The following is a 22,822-nucleotide window of genomic DNA, read 5'->3' on the forward strand; positions in this document are numbered from 1 at the left end:
ATATTTTCATATGTCTCTTGGCCTTCCTTATGTCTTCTTTCAAAAGTAGCTATTGAGGTCCTTTGCCCATTTTTTTACTGGGTTGTTTGTCTTCCTTTTGTTAAGTAGTATTAGTTTCCTGTAAATGTTGGAGATTAAACCCTTATCAGTGATAGCATTTGCAAATATGTTCTCCCATGCAGTGGGCTTTCTTGTTGTTTTGTTGATGGTTTCTTTTGCTGTACAGAAGTTTTTTATTTTGATGTAGTCCCATTTATTTATTTTCTCTTTAGGTTCCATTGCTCTAGGAGTGGTATTGGTGAAGAAATTGCTTCGGCATATGTCTGAGATTTTTCTGCCTTTGGATTCCTCTAATATTTTTATGGTTTCCTGTCTTACATTTAAGTCCTTTATCCATTTTGAGTTTATTTTTGTGTATGGTGTAAGTTGGTGGTCTTGTTTCATTTTTTTTGCATGTGTTTGACCAAATTTCCCAGTACCATTTATTAAAGAGACTGTCTTGACTCCATTGTATGTTCTTTCCTCCTTTGTCAAATATTAATTGAGCATAGTGGTTTGGGTCTATTTCTGGGTTCTCTATTCTATTCCATTGATCTGTATGTCTGTTCTTGTGCCAGTACCAGGCAGTTTTGAGAACAGTGGCTTTGTAATACAGCTTGATATATGGTATATCTCACCTACTTTCTTCTTTCTCAGGATCGCTGCAGCTATTCATGGTGGTTGTTTTTGTTTTTTTTATTCCAGATGAATTTTTGGAGAGTTCTTTCTAGATCTGTGAAATATGCTCTTGGTATTTTAATGGGGAATGCATTGAATCTATAGATTGCTTTGGGTAGTATGGACATTTTAATGAGTTGATTCTACCATTACATGTACACAGTATGTTCTTACATCTGTTTATGTCTTCTTCTATCTCTTTTTTCAACATCCTGTAGTTTTCTGAGTAGAGGTTTTTTACCTCCTTAGTTCAGTTTATTCCTAGGTATCTTAATTTTTTTGGTGCAATGGTAAATGGGATTGCTTTTTTAGCCTCTCTTTCTGTAAGTTCACTATTAGTATATAGAAATGCCATAGATTTCTTGGCATTAATTTTGTATCCTGCTACATTGCCGAATTCATTTATTAAGTCTAATAATTTTTTGATGGAGTCTTTAGGGTTTTCTATGTACAGTATCATGTCATCTGCGAATAAGGATAGTTTTACTTCTTCTTTTCCAATTTAGATGCCTTTTATTTCTTCTTCTTTTCTGATCACAATGGCTAGTACCTCCAGTACTATATCAAACAGGAGTGGTGAGACTGGGCATCCCTGTCTTGTTCCTGATCTTAGGGGAAATGGTTTTAGTTTTTGCCCATTGAGTACAGTGTTGGCTGTGGGTTTGTCATATGTGGCTTTTATTATGTTGAGGTATTATCCTTCTATTCCCACCTTGCTGAAAGTTTTTTATCAGGAAAGGGTGCTGGATTTTGTCAAATGCTTTTTCTGCATCAATCAATATGACTGTGATTTTTCTCTCTCAGTTTGTTTATGTGATGTATCACGTTTATTGATTTGCAGATATTGTACCATCCTTGCATCCCCAGGATAAAACCTACTTGGTCATGGTGTATGATCTTTCTGATGTACTGCTGGTTCCGATTTTCTAGAATTTTGTTGAAGATTTTGGCATCTATGTTCATGAGGGATATTGGTAATTTTCTTTCATTGTGTTGTCTTTATCTGGTTTTGGTATTAGGGTGATGCTGGCTTCATAGGATGAGCTTGGAAGTACTCCTTCCTCTTGAATTTTTTAGAATAGTCTGAGGAGGATAGGTTTTAGTTCTTCCTTGAATGTTTGGTAAAACTCTTGGGGAGTTTTTACTATAGTTGATTTTTAAATTCACTCCACTGTGATTTGAGAAGATGCTTGATATGATTTTAATCATCTTGAACTTGCAGAGACTTGTTTTGTGTCCTAACATGTGGTCTATCTTTGTGAATGATCCATGTGCACTTGAGAAGAATGTATATTCTGTTGCTTTGGGTTAAAATGTTCTATAAATGTCAATTAAATCATCTGATCTAGTGTAGCCTTTAGAGTCACTGTTTCCTTGTTAAGTTTTTGTCTGGAAGATCTGTCCAGTGAAGTCAGCAGAATGTTAAATTCCCCTACTATGACTGTATTGTTGTTGACCTCTCCCTTAAAGTCCTCTAAAAGTTTATTTATTTAGGTGCTCCTATATTGGGTGCATATATGTTTACCACAGTTATATCCTCTTTTTGGATTGATTCCTTTAGTATTATGTAGTGACCTTTGTTGTCTCTTGTGATGGCCTTCATTTTGAAGTCTATTTTGTCAGATAGGAGTATTGCTACTCCAGCTTTTTTTTTTTTTTCTGTTTCATTTGCATGGAAACATTTTTCCCATCCCTTCACTCTCATCCTGTGAGTCTTTAGTTGTGAGGTGGGTCTCTTTTAGACAACATATAGTTGGGTCATGTTTTTGTATTCATTCACTACTCTATGCCTTTTGATTGGAGCATTTAATCCATTTACATTTAGGGTTATTATTGACAGGTACTTATATATTATTAACATTTTTTTCTGTATGACTCGGTTTCTCCCTTTTTTTCTTCTCATTACAGTTGTCCCTTTAGCATTTCTTGTAATGCTGGCTTACTGGTGATGTACTCCTTTAGCCTCTTTTTGTCTGGAAAGCTCTTTATTTGACCGTCTATTTTGAATGATAGCCTTGCTGGATATAGTAATCTTGATCTCAGATCCTTGTTTTCCATTACCTTGAGGATTTCATGTCATTCCCTTCTGGCCTGTAGAGTTTCTGATGAGAAACCCGGTGTCAGCCTTATGGGAGCTCCTTTGTAGGTAACAGTTTGCTTTTCTCTTGCTGCCTTTAAGATTCTCTCTTTATCTTTAACTTTTGGCATTTTAATTATGATTTGTCTGGGCGTGGGTCTGCTTGGGTTCTTCTTGCTTGGGGTTCTCTGTGCCTCCTGAACTGTGTGACTTTTTTCTTCTCTAGGTAGAGAAGTTTTCTACCATTATTTCTTCAAACACATTCTCTATCCTTTTCTCCCTTTCTGCCTCTTCTGGCACACCTACTATTCTAATATTGTTACCTTTAACATTGTCCCACAGGTCCCTTAAGCTGTCTTTCCATTGTTTTAATTGCTTTTTTCTTTTTGGTTCTCTGGTTGATTTTTTTCAACCTTATCTTCCAATTCACTGATTCGATCCTCAGCTTTCCCTAATCTGTTGTGTATTACTTCCATTGTGTTCTTTATTTGTGTTATGTCATTCTTTATTTCTGGCTGTTCTTTTTTCATAGTTGCTATATCTTTTTTTATGCTTTTGAACATCTTTACCATCTTTACTCTGAACTATGTTTCAGATAAATTTCTTATCTCTGTTTCATTTATCTCTTCTTCTAGGGAATTCTCTTGTTCTTTCATTTGGGGGTTTTCTTTGTCTCCTCATTTTGTCTGCCTGTTTGTGTTTCTGACTATGTATTAGGTAGATCCTCTATGCCAGTGGTTGGCAAACCGGCTCAAGAGCCACACTCAAGGGTTCAAAGAGCCGCATGTGTCTTGCGAGCCACAGTTTGCTGACCACTACTCTATGCTTTTCAATCTCTAGTGCAAGACATTATCAAATGCTGTTTCTGACTAATTAGATCAGTCAAGGAATAAAATTCTCCAGAGACTCACTCTGCCTACAAACTGATAGGATTCCATCTTGAATTGCCCCCAGGCAATCATCCTCAGCTGTGGTGGGAGTTTTTTTCAACAGAGTGGGGCAGTTGCTTCTGCCTGGAGACTAATTGTTAGTTTTAGTCTCTTAACACATTGTATGCAGGAAACGTATTTATACGTTTTACTTAAATGTTTTACGTTGACTGGTAGTAGAGTGCAGGACACGTATTAATACGTTTTTTATAGACTAGCGGTAGAATGCGGGTAACGTATAAATACATAAACTAAAGTTATTGTAATTTTACTGAACGTTGCCATTTGTGCAAAAAATTAGCAAAAATGGCCCGTGCCACCTGTTAGCGCGCGATAAAAACTACCCGCAAACAATGTGTTAAGTGGCCTCAGGGCAAGGTGTTTTCCAATAGGATGGGTCAACTGTCTTCCCCTCAGGGAAGGCAAATGTCTTTATGGGAAAGATGCTCTCTGCTGCATGAGGGAATGACTCAGCACAGGAAACTGGGGTGTCTGGCTTCTGCTCACATAGCTCCAATCCACTCTGTCCTCCCTCTGCCAGAGCACAAGGTAGGTGGCTCCACAGGGAACCTTGTGTTTTGGTCCTTTAAGAGGGTGTCTGAATTTTCAGCTGTTACTCCTTGGTAAACAGCGACCCACTGTTTTTCATAGCCAGATGTTATGTGGGTACCCTTCTCAGTTGTGGTACTCTCTGCTGGGAGTCCAGTTTGTGGATTAGATCCCAGAGTTCTCAGTGGCAACAGCTGAGATCTCTCTCTGGGACTTTAGTTGCTGTCTGTACGTGCCTGGCCAGACTTTTCACCCCTCCTCCCCTCCTACCAGAGTCTATGTGGTCTCCACTTTCGGTCCTCAGGTATCATTTTTTTCTCCTGTGAGTCTTCCATTGATTATTCAGGAAGTTTTTCTATATTTTAGTTGTAATTCCAGTTTGTTCTGGGGAGCATGTCTGTGCTGTACCCACTTACTCTGCCACCATCTTTAATCTCTACCTTTATTTTTGTCTTAAAGAGTTAATAGCATATGGTGTCACTTTTTCTTTATATACTATGATGCACTCTTTTAAAACACTGGTGGATTTAATCCATTTACATTTTTATGAATAATATATAATCATGTATTATATATTATTGGACTAATTTCTATTATTTAATTTTTATTGTTTTTTTTTCTTCTCTGTAAATTTGGGTTACCCAATTTTTATTTATTCTCATTCTCTCTGTCTCTGTCTCTCTCTCTCATCTCTCTGTTTCTGCTACTGGTTGAAAGCTTACATTATAGTCTTTGTGGTCACTGTTAATTTTTTTTAAGCATTTACTGATGTATGATTGACATATAATAAACCTCACACATTTAAATTTATAATTTGGCAAGTTTTGATATATGTATATCTGTGAAGCCACCACCACAAGCAAGATTTATTGATCAGTTCAAAAAGTTTTCTCATGCTCCTTGGTAATCCTCCCTCTAACCTCTTCCAATTTCATGTCCTACTCACCTCCAACTTTAGTCAACCACAGATCTGCTTTTAGATTTTCTACAATTTTATATACATGGAATAATAAATTATGTAATCTTTTGTGTCTGCCTTCTTTCTTTCAGAATTATTGTGATATTCATATATGTTATTGAGTACATTAATTATTTCTTTTTATAGCCGGGTTATCTTCCATTGTATGTATATACTACAATTTTGTTTATCTATTTACCTATTGATGGATATTTGGGTTCATAATTTTTGGCTCTTACAAATAAAGCTGACATGAACATTTGGACATGGACTTTTGTATTCAAATTGTCATGTGGCTATATGCTATTTGGGTGAATGTAAATAGGAGTGGGATGATTGGGTCAAATGGTAAATGTGTATTTAAATTTATGAGAAATCACCAAACTATTTTTCAACATGGTGGTGCCATTTTACAGTCTACCATTAGTGTACCAGAGTGCGAGTGTCTCTGCTTCCTTGCCAATACTTGGTATAGTCAGTCTTTCTAATTTTAGTCATTCTAATAGGTGTATAGTGGTATTTGTGATTTGAATTTTAGTTTCCTATTGAGTAATTTGTTGAGCATTTCTTCAAGTGATTATATGCCATCTTTAGATCTTCTGTGGTGAAGTGTTTATTCAAATATTGTGCTCATTTTTTTTCTATTGGGTTGCTTGTTTTCTTATTGAGTTTTGAGTTCTTTTTATATTCTGGATACAAATCCTTATCAGATATACAGTTTGCAAATATTCTCCCCCAGTCTGTGTCTTGTCTTTATCTTTTAACACTGTTGAGGACAGAAGTCCTTCACATTGATGTAGTTAAATTTGTCAAAGTTTTCTTTTATGGATGTTGCTTTTGGCATTTGCTTCAAGCCCTGTGAACTTCCTTTTTATTCTTGCAAGCATATTAATTTATAGTTAAAAATCTTTGCATGTTATCTAGCATTTCTGAATATTTGTATTAGGGGTGTTCTGTATTTTTCTTCTAGGACTGAAAGTGTAGTGACTAACAAGTGTATTTTTGAAAAATTTTTTAGTTTATAATTATAGGAATTCCAACCCTCCCATTCTTTTGATCTTCTTTGTAACATGTAGTTTACAATTTGTATTTTTTCAAACAAACATATGTTATTTATAATGTTTTCGTCAGAGTAAATTAAAGATCATTTAGGTCAATGAATAAAAATTCAAAAGAAATTTAATGGAATAATTAATTACTAATATAGTTTAATGCTTTAATTAATTCTGCCATTAGGATTTAAGTAAATTGAATTTATTTCCAGCAGATATCCAGAAATTTAAAAGATATTTGTTATTTTAATGGCCATTTTCTATTTGCATGTTTAATATCTGATGCCTTGTCTTCCCTTTTATTTTTAGATCACAAAATTTTTCCAGGATAGACATAGAGCTAGAAGAAACAGACTTCATAAAGATCAACTTAAGAAACTCCCTATACATAAATTCAAAAAAGGTGAATATTTTTATTTTCTAAATAATTACCCTGTTTATTTAAGAGTACATGGTGACCATACTCTTAATACTACTTTTTGAGTCCTTGCCATACACTGTGCCTAACCCTCAATAATGAATGAGTGGATGTGGGAGATGTTCTTTTGCTGTGGTATATCCTCATGAAGGCAAGTAGGGTACATTGTCTTCAGAGAACTTAAAAGCAGTAGTGAAACTTACCAAATGCTTTTTATTATCATCATGTACTAGTAGTTCTAAACATCAGTGGATAAAATCCTTCTCTGTGCTAGGGTGGCCTGCTCCCACTGACCTCCTTCCCACTCTCTCTCCCACCATACAACACTGCATTAACTAAACACATAGGTAGCTATTGGGTATCATTATGTTTTAAATGTATCATCTCATTCAATTTTCACATTTCTCTGAAATGGATACTATAATGGGTATTATAGATAAAGAACTAGAGCAGGTGTCCTCAAACTTTTTAAACAGGGGGCCAGTTCACTGTCCCTCAGACTGTTGGAGGGCCGTACTATAGTTTAAAAAAAAAAACTATGAACAAATTCCTATGCACACTGCACATATCTTATTTTGAAGTAAAAAAACAAAACGGGAACAAATACAATGTTTGTATTTGCATGTGGCCCATGGGCCGTAGTTTGAGGACCCCTGAACTAGAGGGTCAGAGAGGCAAAAAACTAATGTCACATAGCTAGTACTGACAGAGCTTGAGAGGGGTGTGGGTCTAATACTCTAACCAATATAGCTTCTCCTACCTGTGCTTTAGTGGGCTTCCAGTGCAGGTATGTGCTTGTTAAATCCTTTTGGCTAGCAGTTCCCAGACTTTTCAATTTCATATACCAGTACAAATGTTCTGTTTTTTAATTCAGCGAAGAAAATGTATAGAGAGTAGAAAGGAGAAATAGAAAAAAAATCATTAAAACTTAGTTCTGCCAGATTTTTATTTTTTAAGTAATAAAATGTTTTAAAAACCTCCCATTTATAACTATTATTTTATGAAAAATATAAAATTTAACAACAAAACATAGAAAAAAGCAAATGTTTTAAAAAAGAGACATTTATAAAAATGCACTGCACTGTTATCACACAGTGAAGGTTAAATAAAAGCTGTTCATGGACCAGAAGTAGTTTGAGGACTGGCTTTAGGAATCACTTTTTTAGGCTCCATATTGTGTGTTTACTTTTGTGTTTTCTTACCTCAGAAAAAAAATGTTGATGTTGTCCTGGGCTAGGGCATGCATAGTAAGTAAGATGCTATACTTTTCCTCTGAGTAAGATGAGTAACCACTGAAGAATTTGAAACAGGAAAGATGAGATCCAAATTAAACCTTAAAAGGATTTTTCCGCTGCTATGTTAAGTATAGCATGTAGAGGGCTTAAGAGTATAAGCAGAGAGACCAGATAGGAGGCTCCTTTAGTAATCCAAGTGAGATATAATGTGGTTTGGACTATGGGGTAGCAGTTGAGGAGGTGAAAAAATCTTAAATTCTGGTTATATTTAGCAGATGGAATACACTGGATTTACTGATGTTGGGAGAGGAAACAAGGATGACTCCAGATTTTTTGGTCTCAGTAACAGGAAGGATGAGATTACCCTAAAGAGAAATAAAGGTGGTTAATAAATGGTAGAGCAGGTTTTGAGGGAAAAAGTACAAAATAGTTTTGGACATGGAATTTCAAATGTCTACTAGACATTATAAATGACTCTGGAGTTTAAGAGAGGTGTCTGAACTGAAAATATTGGTATAAAGATGTATTTAAATCATGAGAGTGGATGAGATTGACAAGAGATTGAGTATAGATTGACAGAAGAATACCAAACATATATTGGGCTATCCCAACATTAATTAAAAAGCAAGATCAGGTGCTCGCTTGAGCAGCATATATACTAAAATTGGAATGACACAAAGAAGATTATCATGGCCCCTGGACAAGGATGACACGCAAATTTATGAAGCGTTCCATATTAAAAAAAAAAATGAGATCAGCAGTGGAAACTGACAAGGAGTGACCAGTTATACTAAGGAAAAAGCAGAAGAGAATGGTTTTATCAGAAACCAAGTGATGTAAATCTATTAAGGAGCAAGGAGTGGTAACCTGTGTCACATGTCAAATGCTCCTGACACATAAGGAACATGAGCATGACAATTGATCATTAGAGGTTATGATTATCTTAAGTGAGCAGTTTTGACAGTGGTCAGGCCAAAACCTGATTTTGGTGGGTTTAAGAGGAAATGGGAGGAGAGGGATTGGAGACAGTAACTACAGATAGATAATTTTAAGAAAATCAACTACAAAGGGGACAAATATATGGGGCAGTAGCTGGTGGGAGAAGTTGGGTCAAGAAATAACAGCATGTTTGCTGAAATAAATTGATGATGTAGGTGACTGATGGGTGAGTGGCTATAATGTCTCTGAGAAAGGAAGAAAGCATAGGATCTGGTACACAAATACGTGGATTGGCATTAGAGAACTGAGCTAAGGAAAGGCAAAATATGTGGGTACAAAATCCTGGTAGATGGGTATTTATGGTGGCGAGTGTGTAGAAGTGTTCTTTACTCCCATACTTTCCAGTGAGGTAGGAAACACAACCATAGACTGAAGGTGAGGATCGGACAGGAGATGTTGGAGGTTTAATAACAAAAAGGTATAATTTCTTCTAGGAGAGTAGGCAGGCAGATGGACTAGGGCAGTGGTTGGCAAACTCATTAGTCAACAGAGCCAAGTATCAACAGTACGATTGAAATTTCGAGAGCCAAATTTTTTAAACTTAAACTATATAGGTAGGTACATTGTTATTAACTTAATTAGGGTACTCCTAAGGCTTAGGAAGAGCCACACTCAAGGGGCCAAAGAGCCGCAGTTTGCCGACCACGGGACTAGGGAAATAAAATATGGTTGGTTGCCTGGCAGCCTGAACCTTCTTTAAGGTTCTTGGTTATGAACCAATCAGCATAACTGATTTTTCTCTAGCCATGTTTATCTGTATGGAGCAGTGTTTATTCTTACCATCCATTCTTTTAAAAAACAATGTAAAGTATTACATATTCAGAAAAGTATATGACATATATTTCAGGAACCATCCAGTTCAAGAAATAGAATGGTACTAGCACCCCAGAAGTGACTGTGTCCCCTTCTAGATCATTATCCTTTTTTCAACATGTGGGAAGTAATTATTCTCCTGGCTTATGATAATCATTCATTACTTTTCTCTTAAGTTTTACTATCTATGCATGCATTCCAAAAACAATATGCAATCAAAACAGTATGATTTACTCTTCCCTTTTTTTGAATTGCATTTGTTTTACCTCTTTTAGTAACAGATATTTTTGGTGAAATTAATATACTTTATAGCATGTATTTGTACAGTTCACTTACTTTCATTCCATTGTACAAATATATTAATTTATCCATTTTACTATTAACAGTTATTTGTTTTGTTTTGAGTTTAGGGCTATTACAGACCACACTTTTAAGAACATTTTTTACATTCTGGTTTATATGAGCATGAATTTCTTTAGGGTATATACCTAGAAGTAGATTAGCTGGATCATAGGATATACCTATCTTCAATTTTATTAGATAGTGCAAAATCATTTCCAAAGTAATGATGTTACCAATTTATACTCCCACCCACAGGGTATAGGAGTTCCTGTTGTATCACATACGTACTACTATTTTGTACTGATACATTCGTAAATTTTAGTAAAAGGCATCAGTTTATAAAGATATGTCATAGTTTTAACTTACATTTTTCTCCTTACCAATGAGGTTAAGTACCTGTTTTTTTTAAATTTTTTATTTACCAGTTAGATTTTCACTTTCATGAATTAACTTTCATGTCATTTTTCTGTAAGGTTATCCCCTCCCCCTCTTTCATATGTAGGGAGGGATTCTTTATATATTCCCACAACCCCCACCCCAGAGTTGTGTGGTATGTGTTAAATAAGTTCTTTACTAATTTTAACTGTCCTCTTGTTTATGGCTTATTTTTTTCACAGGACTAAAGTTCTCATCTTTATGGTGGTATTTTTGCATGTTTTAAAAGAACTTCCTTCCTAGCTCAAGATCATAGAAATATTATATTATCATCTGAAAGCTTTATAGTTTTGCCTTTCATTTTTGGGTATTTAATCCACCTGAATTGATTCTGTAAGATGGGGTACAGTTAAGGTGTTTAAAGTTTATATTTTAGCCCTAGTCGGTTTGTCGCAGTGGATAGAGCGTCAGCCTGTGAACTGAAGGGTCCTGAAGGTTCGATTCCAGTCAAGGGCACGTACCTCTGTTGCAGGCTCCTCCCTGGCCCAAGCCCTGACGAGAGAGAGAGAGAGAGAGAGAGAGAGAGAGAGAGAGAGAGAGAGAGAGAGAGAGAGAGAGAGAGAGAAACGCCCCACACTGGGAATGAGCCCACAATCCAGGCATATGCCCTGACTGGGAATCAAATTGTGACCTCCTGGTTCATAGATTGACGCTCAACCACTGTGCCACGCCAGCTAAGCTCCATTGATTTTTTTATTTTTTAGAGAGAGTGTAAGGGAGGGAGAGAGACAGACAGAGAGAGAGAAACATAGATGTGAGAATGGCTGGGATCAAGCCTGAAACTGAGGTACGTGCCCTTGACCGAAATCAAACCCGGGACCCTTTAGTCTTCAGGCTGATGCTCTATCCATTGAGCCAAACCAGCTAGGGCCTGAGTATCTTTTCATGTGCTTACTAGCCCTTTGTATATTTTATTTGGAGAAATGTCCATTCAGGTTCTTTATTTTTTTTTTAATACATTTTCTTTTTAATTAAATCTTTATTGTTCAGATTATTACATTTGTTCCTCTTCCCCCCCAAAAAAACTCCCCTCCTCCCAGTTCCCGCCCCACCCTCCACCCTCACTCCCCACCCACTGTCCTCATCCATAGGTGCACCATTTTTGTCCAGTCTCTTCCCGCATCTCCCACACCCCTTTCCCCCCCAAGAATAGTCAGTCCATTCCCTTTCTATGTCCCTGATACTATTATAATCACCAGTTCATTCTGTTCATCAGATTATTTATTCACTTGATTCTTAGAGTCACTTGTTGATAGATGCATATTTGTTGTTCATAATTTGTATCTTTACCTTTTTCTTCTTCTTCCTCTTCTTAAAGGATACCTTTCAGCATTTCATATAATCCTGGTTTGGTGGTGATGAACTCCTTTAGCTTTTCCTTATCTGTGAAGCTCTTTATCTGACCTTCAATTCTGAATGATAGCTTTGCTGGATAAAGTAATCTTGGTTGTAGGTTCTTGGTATTCATCACTTTGAATATTTCTTGCCACTCCCTTCTGGCCTGCAAAGTTTCTGTTGAGAAATCAGCTGACAGTCGTATGGGTATTCCCTTGTAGGTAACTGAGTTTCTTTCTCTTGCTGCTTTTAAGATTCTCTCTTTGTCTTTTGCTCTTGGCATTTTAATTATGATGTGTCTTGGTGTGGTCCTCTTTGGATTCCTTTTGTTTGGGGTTCTCTGCGCTTCTTGGACCTGTAAGTCTATTTCTTTCACCAGGTGGGGGAAGTTTTCTGTCATTATTTCTTCAAATAGGTTTTCAATATCTTGCTCTCTCTCATCTTCTGGCACCCCCATAATTCTGACGTTGGCACGCTTGAAGCTGTCCCAGAGGCTCCTTACACTATCTTCGTATTTTCAGATTCTTTTTTCATTTTGCTTTTCCGGTTGGGTGTTTTTTGCTTCTTCGCATTTTGAATCTTTGACTTGATTCTTGCGCTCCTTTGGTCTGCTGTTGGGAGTCTGTATAGTATTCTTTATTTCAGTCGGTGTATGTTTAATTTCTAGTTGGTTCTTTATCACAACATCGAGGGTCTCATTAGATTTCTCGAGGATCTCATTAAGTTTATCGGCGGCTTCTAAACAGTTCTTGAGAGACCTTAAAAGTGTGGTTCTGAACTCTATATCTTCCATTGACAATTCTGTCCTGTTTCTTTGTCTCCGCATTTTGTTATGCTTTCTTGGTGCACCCCGTAGTGGTCTTTGTGCGCAGTCTTGTAGTTAAGCCTTGATTGTTGTAGCTAATACTAGGGGGGATTTGACCTCCAGGCCAAGTGGCTGTGAGAATCAGCTGTGTCTGCAGTGAGAGAACTTCTGTCCTCTAGGGAGGTGCTAATCTGGCATTTGCCTGAGGCTATCCGGCAAATGCCTCTGTGCAGGGCTTTGGCGGGGCGGGTGGGTCGCACGGGATCAACAGGGTGGGCCGGAGAGAGCAGTTATGGCTGCTCTCAGTCCTGTCCCCAGGGGCTCTGCCTCTCTGAATCCCAGCAACCGCTGCAAACCTCGGAGAGAAAGCTGCACTTGCTCCGACCGAAGCCAGACAGTCCCGCTTCTCCCGTTTGAGTCAGGGTCCCTAAAGACTCGCCCAGATCTGGAGCTCAGAGTCTGCGACTCCCTCCCGATTGAAAACACCAACCGCGCCCTCAGCCACCAGCCCGCTCTGCATGCACTCCACACCTCAGTATTTGACTTCAGCACTGCGCCTCCTCTGAGTGTCGGTATGTGTTTCTCTTTCCTAGTTGTAGGACTTCCACTCAGCCAGCGTTCCTGTGGTTCTGGGTGATGTCCGTTCCGTCTTTTAGTTTCACTTTTGAAGTGGTTGTTCGAGGCAGCAAACTCCGGCGTTAACCTATGCCGCCATCTTGGTTCCCAGTTATTCAGGTTCTTTACCCAGTTTTTAATTGTTGAGTTGTAGAAATTCCATATATATATTTTGGGTATTAATTCCTTATTAGATTTGCAGTTATTTTCTTTCATTCATAGGTTGCCTTTTCAACCTAATTGTTTCCCTTGACATGCAGAAGTTTGAAGTTTGGTATAATTGTTAGGTTTTTACTTTGTCTACTCTTTGTATAGCTGCCTATGCTTTTGGTATCATACCCAAGGTATCACTGCCAATCCAGTGACCTGAAGCTGTTCCCTACATTTTCTTCTAGCAGTTTAATAGTTTTAGGAATTATGTTTAGATATTTAATCTATTTTGAGTTAATGTTTATATATAGGTCCAATCTCATTCTTTTGATGTCAGGGTAATGCTGGCTTCATTGAATGAGTTTGGGAGTATTTCTTCCTATTTGATTCTTTTAGAAGAGTTTGAGACACAGTGGTATTGATTCTTCTTTGAGTATCTATCTACACTAATAAAAGACAAACATGCAAATTGACCATACCTTCGCTACACCTTAAGCCATGCCCACCAGCCAATCAGAGTGACTATATGCAAATTAACCCAACCAAGATGGCAGCCGGCAGCCACAGAGCTGGAGCAAGCAGGCTTGGTTGCTCCAGTGATGGAGGAAGCCAAGCTTCCTGCCTGCCGCGGCCAGATCTGAGCTCCACTCAAGGCAACAAAGTTTCAATTATAGAAGATAAATAAACCCCAGATACCTGCTTTCAGCTGGTCGTGGCCACAGAGCTGGAGCGAGCAGGTGGCTTGGGTTGCCCCTGGCGATGGAGGAAGCCAGGCTTCCCACCCGCCCTGGCCAGCTCTGAACTCCACTCAAGGATACAAAGTTTCAATTATAGAAGGTAAATAAATCCCAGAATAAAAAAAAAAAAAAGAAAGGAAAGGCTGGGAGCTTCCGTCACGGGGGGACTTGACCAGCCTGAAAATGGCCCTCAGCCCCTCACTCAGGCAGGCCAAACCTCCATGGGATGAGGGTCCCCACTGGGAGGGGGGCTTGACCAGCCTGCAAACAACCATCAGCCCCTCACCCAGGCTGGCCAGGCACCCCAGTGGGGACCCCCACCCTGAAGGGTGTGTGACCAGCTGCAAACAGCCATCAGCCCCTCACCCAGGCTGGCCAGGCATCCCAGTGGGGACCCCCACCCTGATCCAGGACACCCTTCAGGGCAAACCAGCCGGCCCCCACACGTGCACCAGGCCTCTATCCTATATAGTAAAAGGGTAATATGCCTCCCAGAACCAGCATCAGCGGAGCCGCGAGGACTCCTGGCACCGGGATCAGCGTGACAGGGGGCAGCCCCCAAACCCCCTGATCGCCCTGCGGCTCTGTGTGTGACAGGGAGTGGGGCCACAACCTCCCTATCGGCCCTGCTCTGTTTGTAACAGGGGAAGGCGCCCCAACCTCCTGATCAGCCCTGCTCTGTGCTTGATACTGGGGAGCTCCCCAACCCCCTGATCGCCCTGCGGCTCTGTGTGTGACAGGGTGCAGCGCCCCAACCCCCTCCCCCCCACGGGCCCTGCTCTGTGTGTGACAGGGTAGAGCCATAAGCTCCCCATCAGCCCTGCCTTGAGTGTGACAGTGGCGGTGCCCCAACCCCCTGATCGGCCCTGCTCTGTAGGTGATAGAGGGCGGTGCCCCAACCCCCTGATCCGCCCTGCTCTGTGTGTGACAGAGGGCAGTGCCCCAACTCCCCTATCGGCCCTACTCTGTGAGTGACAGGGGGGAGCTCCTCAACCCTCTGATGGGCCCTGCTCTGTGCGTGACAGGGGGGAGCTCCCCAACCCCCTGATGGGCCCTGCTCTGTGCGTGACAGGGGGGAGCTCCCCAACCCCCTGATCGACCCTGCTCTGTGCGCTACAGGGTATGGAGCCCCAACCCCCCTGATGGGCCCTGCTCTGTGCGTGACAGGGGGCAGCGCCCCAAACCCCTGTTTGGCCCGGCTCTGTGCGTGACAGGGGGTGGCGCCGTAACCTCCCCATAGACCCTGCCTTGAGTGTGACAGTGGGCTGTGCCCCAACCCCCCAATCCACCCTGCTCTGTGCATGACAGGGGGCGGCGCCCCAAGTCCCCAATCTGCCCTGCTCTGAGCCCGACCAGGAGCTGCACCTAGGGATTGGGCCTGCCCTCTGCCACCCGGGAGCAGGCCTAAGCCAGCAGGTCGTTATCTCCCGAGGGGTCCCAGACTGCGAGAGGACACAGGCCGGGCTGAGGGACCCCCCCCCCCCGAGTGCACAAATTTTTGTGCATCCGGCCTCTAGTATATATATAAAAAGCCAGCGACAAGAACACCGTAATGATCAGAATGACCAGTTGCTATGACACCCACTGCACCCAGCAAACCGGCCTAGTCCCCTCCCACTGGCTAGCCCTGCCCTCATTGGCCTCTCCCACCCTGACCTAGGGTTTGGCAGCCAGCCAACCCCCTCACAGCCCTTCCCCCGCCGGCCCCGCCCCTGATCAGCCCATCCCACCCTGATTGGCCCACAGCCCCTCCCCCTGGCCAGCCCTGCCTCCGATTGCCCCCCCACCTCCAGCAGCCCCTTCCCCTGGCTGGCCCCACCCATGTTTGGCCCCCCGACCTCATCAGCTTGTGGCCCCTCCCCCCGGCCGGCCCCTTCCTCCAGCCAGCTCTGCCTCTGATCAGCCCCCCACTCCAATCAGAGGCAGGGCCAGCTGGCCAATGACCCACAGCCCCTCCCCCTGGCTGGCCCCGCCCCCAATTGGCCCCCACACACCAATTGGGAGTGGGGCCAGCCAGCCAACCACCCACGGTCCCTCCCGGCCACTGGCCTCCGATAGGCTCCCCACCCTGGATCAGCCCCCACCACCACAATCGGCCCGCAGCCCCTCTCTCCAGCCAGCTCTGCCCCCGATCGGCCCTTTCCACTCTGATCAGGGGCAAGACCAGTGGCTACCACCTGCAGCTCCTCCCCCCAGTTGTCCCCACCCCCGATCAGCTTTTTCACACCAATTGGGGGCAGAGCCAGCTGGCCAACCTCCCACGACCCCTCCTCCCCCTAGCCGCTGACCCCTGTTTGGCCCCCCCACCCCAATCGGGATTGGAGCCAGCTGGCCCACTGCCCACAGTCCCTCCCCATGGCCTGTCCCACCTCCAATCGGCCCCTCCACTCCAATCGGGCAGGGCCTGCTGGTCAACCTCTTACCATCTCCTGTTCCTGATAGGCCTGGCCCCGATCTGCCCCAATCAGGGCTGGGCTGGCTGAACCCCACCCGTGCATGAATTTGTACACTGTGCCTCTAGTTCAGCTGTGGGCAAACTACGGCCCGTGAGCCAGATCCGGCCCGCTTGAAATGAATAAAACTAAAAAAAATAAAAAAGACCGTACCCTTTTATGTAATGATGTTTACTTTGAATTTATATTAGTCCACACAAACACTCCATCCATGCTTTTGTTCCGGCCCTCCGGTCCAGTTTAAGAACCCATTGTGGCCCTCGAGTCAAAAAGTTTGCCCACCCCTCCTCTAGTTTGATATAATTTACCAGTTAAGCCATTTGGTTCTGGATTCTTCTTTGTTGGAAAGGTTTTGATTGCTACTTCAGTCTCTTCACGGGTTATAGGTTTGTTCAGTTTTTCTTAATAATTTAGTCTCGGTAGGTTTTATGATTCTAGGGATTTATCCATATTTTCTCAGTTATCTAATTGACTGGCATATAATTTTTTATAGAAGTCTCTTTTTAAAAAAAAAAATGATTTCAGAGAGGAAGAGAGGATAAATAGAGATATCAAGGATGAGAGAGAATCACTGATGGGCTGCTTTTTGCATGCCCTCTACTGAGGATCAAGCCCACAACCTGGGCACTTGCCCTGACCTAGAATTGACTGGTGACCTACTGGATCATAGGTCAATGCTCAACCACTGAGCCACGCAGACTGGGCCATAGAAATCTCTTATAATCCTTATTTTTGTGACATCCGTTGTGATGTCTCTTTCATTTATAATTTTAGCTGAGTCTTTTTCTTAGTTATTCTACCTAATGGTTTGTCAATATTGCTGATCTTTTCAGTAAATCAACTTTTAGTTTCATTGATTTTTTAATTTTTGGCAATTCATATATTTCCATTTCTTTAGGTTTGGTTTCTGGAGTTTTAATTTGTTCATTAAATGAGTCATGTTTCCTCTATTTCTTATGTATCTCATTTTTTTCTTGTTAGAATTTTGGCATTTGAAGAATCATTCATCTCTTTGAGACTTTGCAGTCTGATTTCAAACATGTAGAACTTTTTTGACTCAGCATAGGTAGAGATTGGGAGACTTCCCAAGCCTTTTCTGGGTATGCATATCCTCTTTGGGCCTGTGGGTGTAGTTACCTGTCTGAAGAAATTCAGGAGCTTGCTCTGGTGTCTGTTATGATATTACAGTCTCTCTTGTGTGGCACTGGAGCTCTACCTAGTGTGTCTATAGTACTACAAATTCTATTGCATGGTTGATTAGCTGTCTTTATTCTCAGGGATCCCCAACCTTGTACCCCATTCTTGTCAATACTTGGATATAGAAAGACAGACACCATTCTTTTGGTCAGCCCCTATAAACTTCTGACCTTGGACATACATTCTGTACTTTGTTGTCCTCAGGTAGAAGACAGTCCCAAATGTGCCATGGCAGGGGAAAGGGCCTCTGGTGTAAGGAGTGGACAATGTCATGAATTTTCTTACTGTGCTTTTATGCTGTTGGTTTCGTCCTTGCCTGGAGTGCAGGAACCTTTTAACTGCTTTTTAAATTTCTCACAGAGGTATTTGATCTGTTTGTTATTGTTAAGTCTGTTGAGATAGACTTGAGTGTCCATTTCTGCCATCTTGCTGACATTACTTCTCTACTTTAATTTTTTAAAAATTTTAATTGAACTTATTAGGGTAACATTGGTTAATAAAATTACATAGGTTTTAGGTATATAATTCTACAATACATCATCTGTATATTGTATTTTGTGTTTACCATCCCATGTCAAGTCCTCTTCCATCACCATTTATTCTCCCCTTTCCCTTTTTTAACTACCCCTTTTCCTCTGGTAATCACTGTATTGTTGTCTGAGTCTATGCGCTTTTCTTTTTTCTTACTCCTTTCACCTTTTTTACTCAGCCTCTCAACCTGACTCCCCTCTGAAACCCATCAGTTTATTCTCTGTATCTATAAGTCTGTTTCTATTTTGTTCATTAGTCTATTTTCTTCATTAGATTCCATGTATGAGTGAAATAATATGGTACTTGTCTTTCTCTGACTGGCTTATTTCACTTAGCATAATGCTCTCCAGGTCTCTCCAAGTGTCACAAAGGTATATTTTCCTTCTCTCTCTCTCTCTCTCTCTCTCTCTCTCTCTCTCTCTCTCTCTCTCTCTCTCCCCCCCCCCCAACTCTCTCTCTTTTTCTTAACAGCTGAGTAGTATTCCATATGTAAATGTGCCACAGCTTTAATATATATAATTTTAGAGAAGAAGGGGTGGGGAGATAGAAACATCAATGATGAGAATCATTGATCAGCTGTCTTCTGCATGCCCCCCACTGGGGATTGAGCCCACAATCCGGACATATGCCCTGACTGGGAATCTAACCTTGATCATGTGTCGATGCTCAAACCACACCAGCCAGGCATAGTACAACTTTTTGATCCATTCATCTATTGATAAGCACTTGGGTTGCTTACAAATCTTGGCTGTTGTGAATAATGCTGTAGTGAACATAGGGGTGTCCAGAAGAGGTATCATTGGGTCATAAGGCAGTTCAATTTTTAATTTGTTGAGGTAACTCCATACTGCTTTCCACAGTGGTTGCACCAATCTGCATTCCCATCAACAGTGCACAAGGGTTCCCTTTTCTCCACAGCACTTGTCATTTATTGATGGTAGACATTCTGACAGGTGTGAGGTGATACACATTGTCGTTTTAATTTGCATCTCTCTGATGATCAGTGACTTTGAACATTTTTTCATATCTCTCTTGGCCATCTGTATGCCCACTTTGGAGAAGTGTCTGTTTAGATCCTTTGCCCATTTTTTTTTATTGGATCGTCTTCCTTTTGTTTAGCTGTGTGAGTTCTTTATATATTTTGGATAATTGGATTGGTGCTTTTTTTGGTGTTGAACTTTTAGTTAGTTTGCTTGTTTTTATATATTTTTAAAATTGATTTCAAGAGAGGAAGGGAGAGACAAATGGAAACATCAATGATGAGAGGAATAATTGATTGGCTGCCTCCAACATGCCCCATACTGGGAGCCCATAACCCGGGCATGTGCCCTGACCAGGAATTGAACCACAATCTCCTGGTTCATAGGTCGAAGTTCAACCACTGAGCCACTCCAGCTGGGCTACTGTTGAGTTTTATAAGTTCTTTATATATTTTGGATATTAAACCCTTATTAGATGTGTCATTGATTAATATATTCTCCAATTCAGTGGAATGTCTTTTCATTTTGTTGGTTTCCTTTGCTGTGCAAAAACTTTATAGTGTGATGTAGTCCCATATGCTTATTTCTTCTTTTGTTTCTCTTGTCCAAGGAGATATATTAGAAAAAATATAGCAATGATAAATGTCCAAGATTTAATTGCCTATGTTTTCTTCTGGGAGTTACATGGTTTTGAGTTTAACATTTAAGTTTTCAATACATTTTTAGTTTATTCTTGTGTATGGTGTAAGAAGGTGGTCTGGTTTCACTTTTTGTACAAATCTATCCAGTTTTCCCAACACCATATATTGAGTAAGCCATCTTTACCGCATTGTATGTTTTTGTCTCTTTTGTCAAATAGTAATTGACCATAAAGGCATGGGTTTATTTCTGGGCTCTCTATTCTGTTCCAGTGACCTATATATGTCTGTTTTTATGCCAGCACCATGCTGTTTTGATTACTATGGCCTTGCAATAGTTTGATATTATGTAGCGTGATTCCTCCAACTTTGTTCTTCATTCTCAAGATGGCTATTGCTATTTAGGATCTTTTGTAGTTCCATACAAATGTTTAAAATATTTCTCCTAGTTCTGTGAAATATGCCATTAATATCTTGATAGGAATTGTGTTGAATCTATAGGTTGCTTCAGTCAGTATGGAAATTTTAATGTTAACTTTTTCTATCCATGAACATGGCATATGCGTCCACTTACTAGTATTTGTATCTTCTTCAGTTTCTTCAGTGTCTTATAATTTTCCGAATACAGATCTTTTATGTCCTTGGTTAAATTTATTACTAGGTTTGTTTGTTTTTTCATTTAATTGTAAAGGGGATTGTTTTCTTAGTTTCCCTCCTTAGTAGATTATTATTGGTGTATAAAAATGCTACTGATTTCTGGATATTTATTTTGTATCCTGCTACTTAACTGAATTTATCAGTCCTAATAATTTTTTGGTGGAATCTTTAGAGTTCTCTCTATATAGTGTCATGTCATCTGCAAATAATGACAGTTATACGTCTTCCTTTCCAACTGAGATGTCTTTTATTTATTCATGTCTGATTGCTGTGGCTAGGTTGAATAAGAGTGGTGAAAATGAACACCCTTGTCTTGTTCCTGATCTTAAGTGAAATGCCCATTGAGTATGATGTTGGCTGTGGGTTTGTCATATGTGGCCTTTTTTACATTGAGGTATATTCCCTCTCTTCCCACTGTGCTTAGAGCAAGCATATCAAACTCAAAGGCTAACACAGGCTAAATAAACAAGGTTTAAGCTTATGTGGGCCACAAAAAAACAAAAGCTTCAATTTTCATAGAAACGTAAGTTTATTTCGATAGAGAGATGCTGAATACAAAGGGCTGAAATAAATGAGTAATCATTAACATAAAATAATAGAACATTTTAATAAAAATTAATATTTTTTCTTGAACATTAACTTACCAGACACTGAATAACTGCACAAATAAGTGTAACGCAAATAAATCTATTTTTCTTATTCTCTGAAAGTGAAATACTTCCTGTTGCTCACACCAAACAAGTCAGTACAAGACTAATGATGTGGCGAAAGGCTGCTAAAATATTCGCTGCTAGTATTAGTAGAGAGAAATGGTGTGATTGCGCATAAGGTTCATAAGGAAAATTAATGCAACATGATTATAATAATCAGTCATTAGTGAATGTTGTAGTTCGTGATTAATAACTATATATAGCCCTAACAGGTTTAGCTCAATGGATAGAGCATCGGCCTGCGGACTGAAGGGTCTCAGGTTCGATTCCGGTCAAAGGCGTGTACCTTGGTTGCGGGCACACCCCCAGTAGGGGGGTGTGCAAGAAGCAGCTGATCAATGTTTCTAATTCTCTATCCCTCTCCCTTCCTCTCTGTAAAAAATCAATAAAATATATTTAAAAAAACATATATATAACAGGATATTATAAAAATTAAGTTACAAAATTTTTATTAAAATGTTTCTTACATACTGTTATATTGGCTAGACCGCAAAAATATTCATTTTGGGTTGCATGCAGCCCATGAGCACAAGTTTGACATGCTTGGCTTAGAGTTTTTATCATCAACTAGAGGCCCAGTGCATGAAATTCATGCACGGAGGTGGGTGTGTCCCCCAGCCCGGCCTGAACTCTTTTCAATCTGAGACCTCTCGGGGGATGTCTGACTGCCGGTTTAGGCCCGGTCTAGGGCCTAAACCGGCAGTCGGACATACCTCTCACAATCTGGGACTGCTGGCTCCTAACCACTCACCTGCCTGCCAGCCTGATCGCCCCTTAACCGCTCCCCTGCCAGCCTGATCGCCCACAACTGCCCTCCCCTGCCCTCCCCATCTTGTGGCAGCCATCTGTGGTGGCCATCTTGTGATTATGTGAGGGCATCGCACGAGGGCGCGAGGACCACTTAGGCTTTTATTAGTATAGATGAGTGCTAGATTTTATCAAATGCTTTTTCTGCATCTATTGATATGATAATGTGATTTTGACCCTTCATATTGTTTATGTGGAGTATCCGGTTTATTTATTTGCATATATTGTACCAAACTTGCACCCCCAGAATAAATCCTACTTGCTCATAGTGTATGATCTTTTTAATGTACCATATTGCTGGATTCGGTTTGTTAATATTTTGTTGAGTGCTTTAGCATCTATGTTCATCAGGGATATTGTCCTATAATTTTATTTCTTTGTAGTGTCTTTATCTGGTTTTGGGATTGGGATAATGCTGGCCTTGTAAAAAGAGCTCGGGAGTCTTCCTTCCTCTTGAATTTCTTGGAAGAGGATATATGTTAGTTCTGCTTTGAATGTTTGGGGGAAAAAAATCACCTGTGACTCCATCTGGTCCAGGACTTTTGTTAATTTATTTCTGCTTCGGTTTCATTAGTTGTTATAGATCTATTCAGGTTTCTGATTCTTGATTCAGTTTTGGAAGATTGTATGTTTCTAGGAATTTATCCCTTTAGTCCAGATTATCCAACTTGTTGGCATATAGT

General features: G+C 40.5%; 1 protein-coding gene and 1 non-coding gene across 7 annotated transcripts in view; both read left to right on the top strand.

Annotated features, from left to right (window-relative positions):
• The window catches only part of RNF13 (ring finger protein 13), a 239,882-nt gene that overhangs the window by 184,317 nt on the left and 32,743 nt on the right, over positions 1-22,822 (top strand). For all 6 annotated transcript variants that reach the window (XM_036348561.1, XM_036348559.1, XM_036348560.1 and 3 more), the window contains one exon: positions 6,592-6,685. In XM_036348561.1, the coding sequence (XP_036204454.1) occupies positions 6,592-6,685 (94 nt within the window). The remainder of the gene's footprint in view (positions 1-6,591; positions 6,686-22,822) is intronic.
• Positions 8,570-8,676, top strand: LOC118677857. Its single transcript, XR_004974581.1, has one exon. It is a non-coding gene; the product is annotated as a U6 spliceosomal RNA (small nuclear RNA).

This window comes from Myotis myotis, unplaced genomic scaffold (assembly GCF_014108235.1).
Source record: "Myotis myotis isolate mMyoMyo1 unplaced genomic scaffold, mMyoMyo1.p scaffold_m19_p_2, whole genome shotgun sequence".
Classification (NCBI taxonomy): Eukaryota; Metazoa; Chordata; class Mammalia; order Chiroptera; family Vespertilionidae; genus Myotis; species Myotis myotis.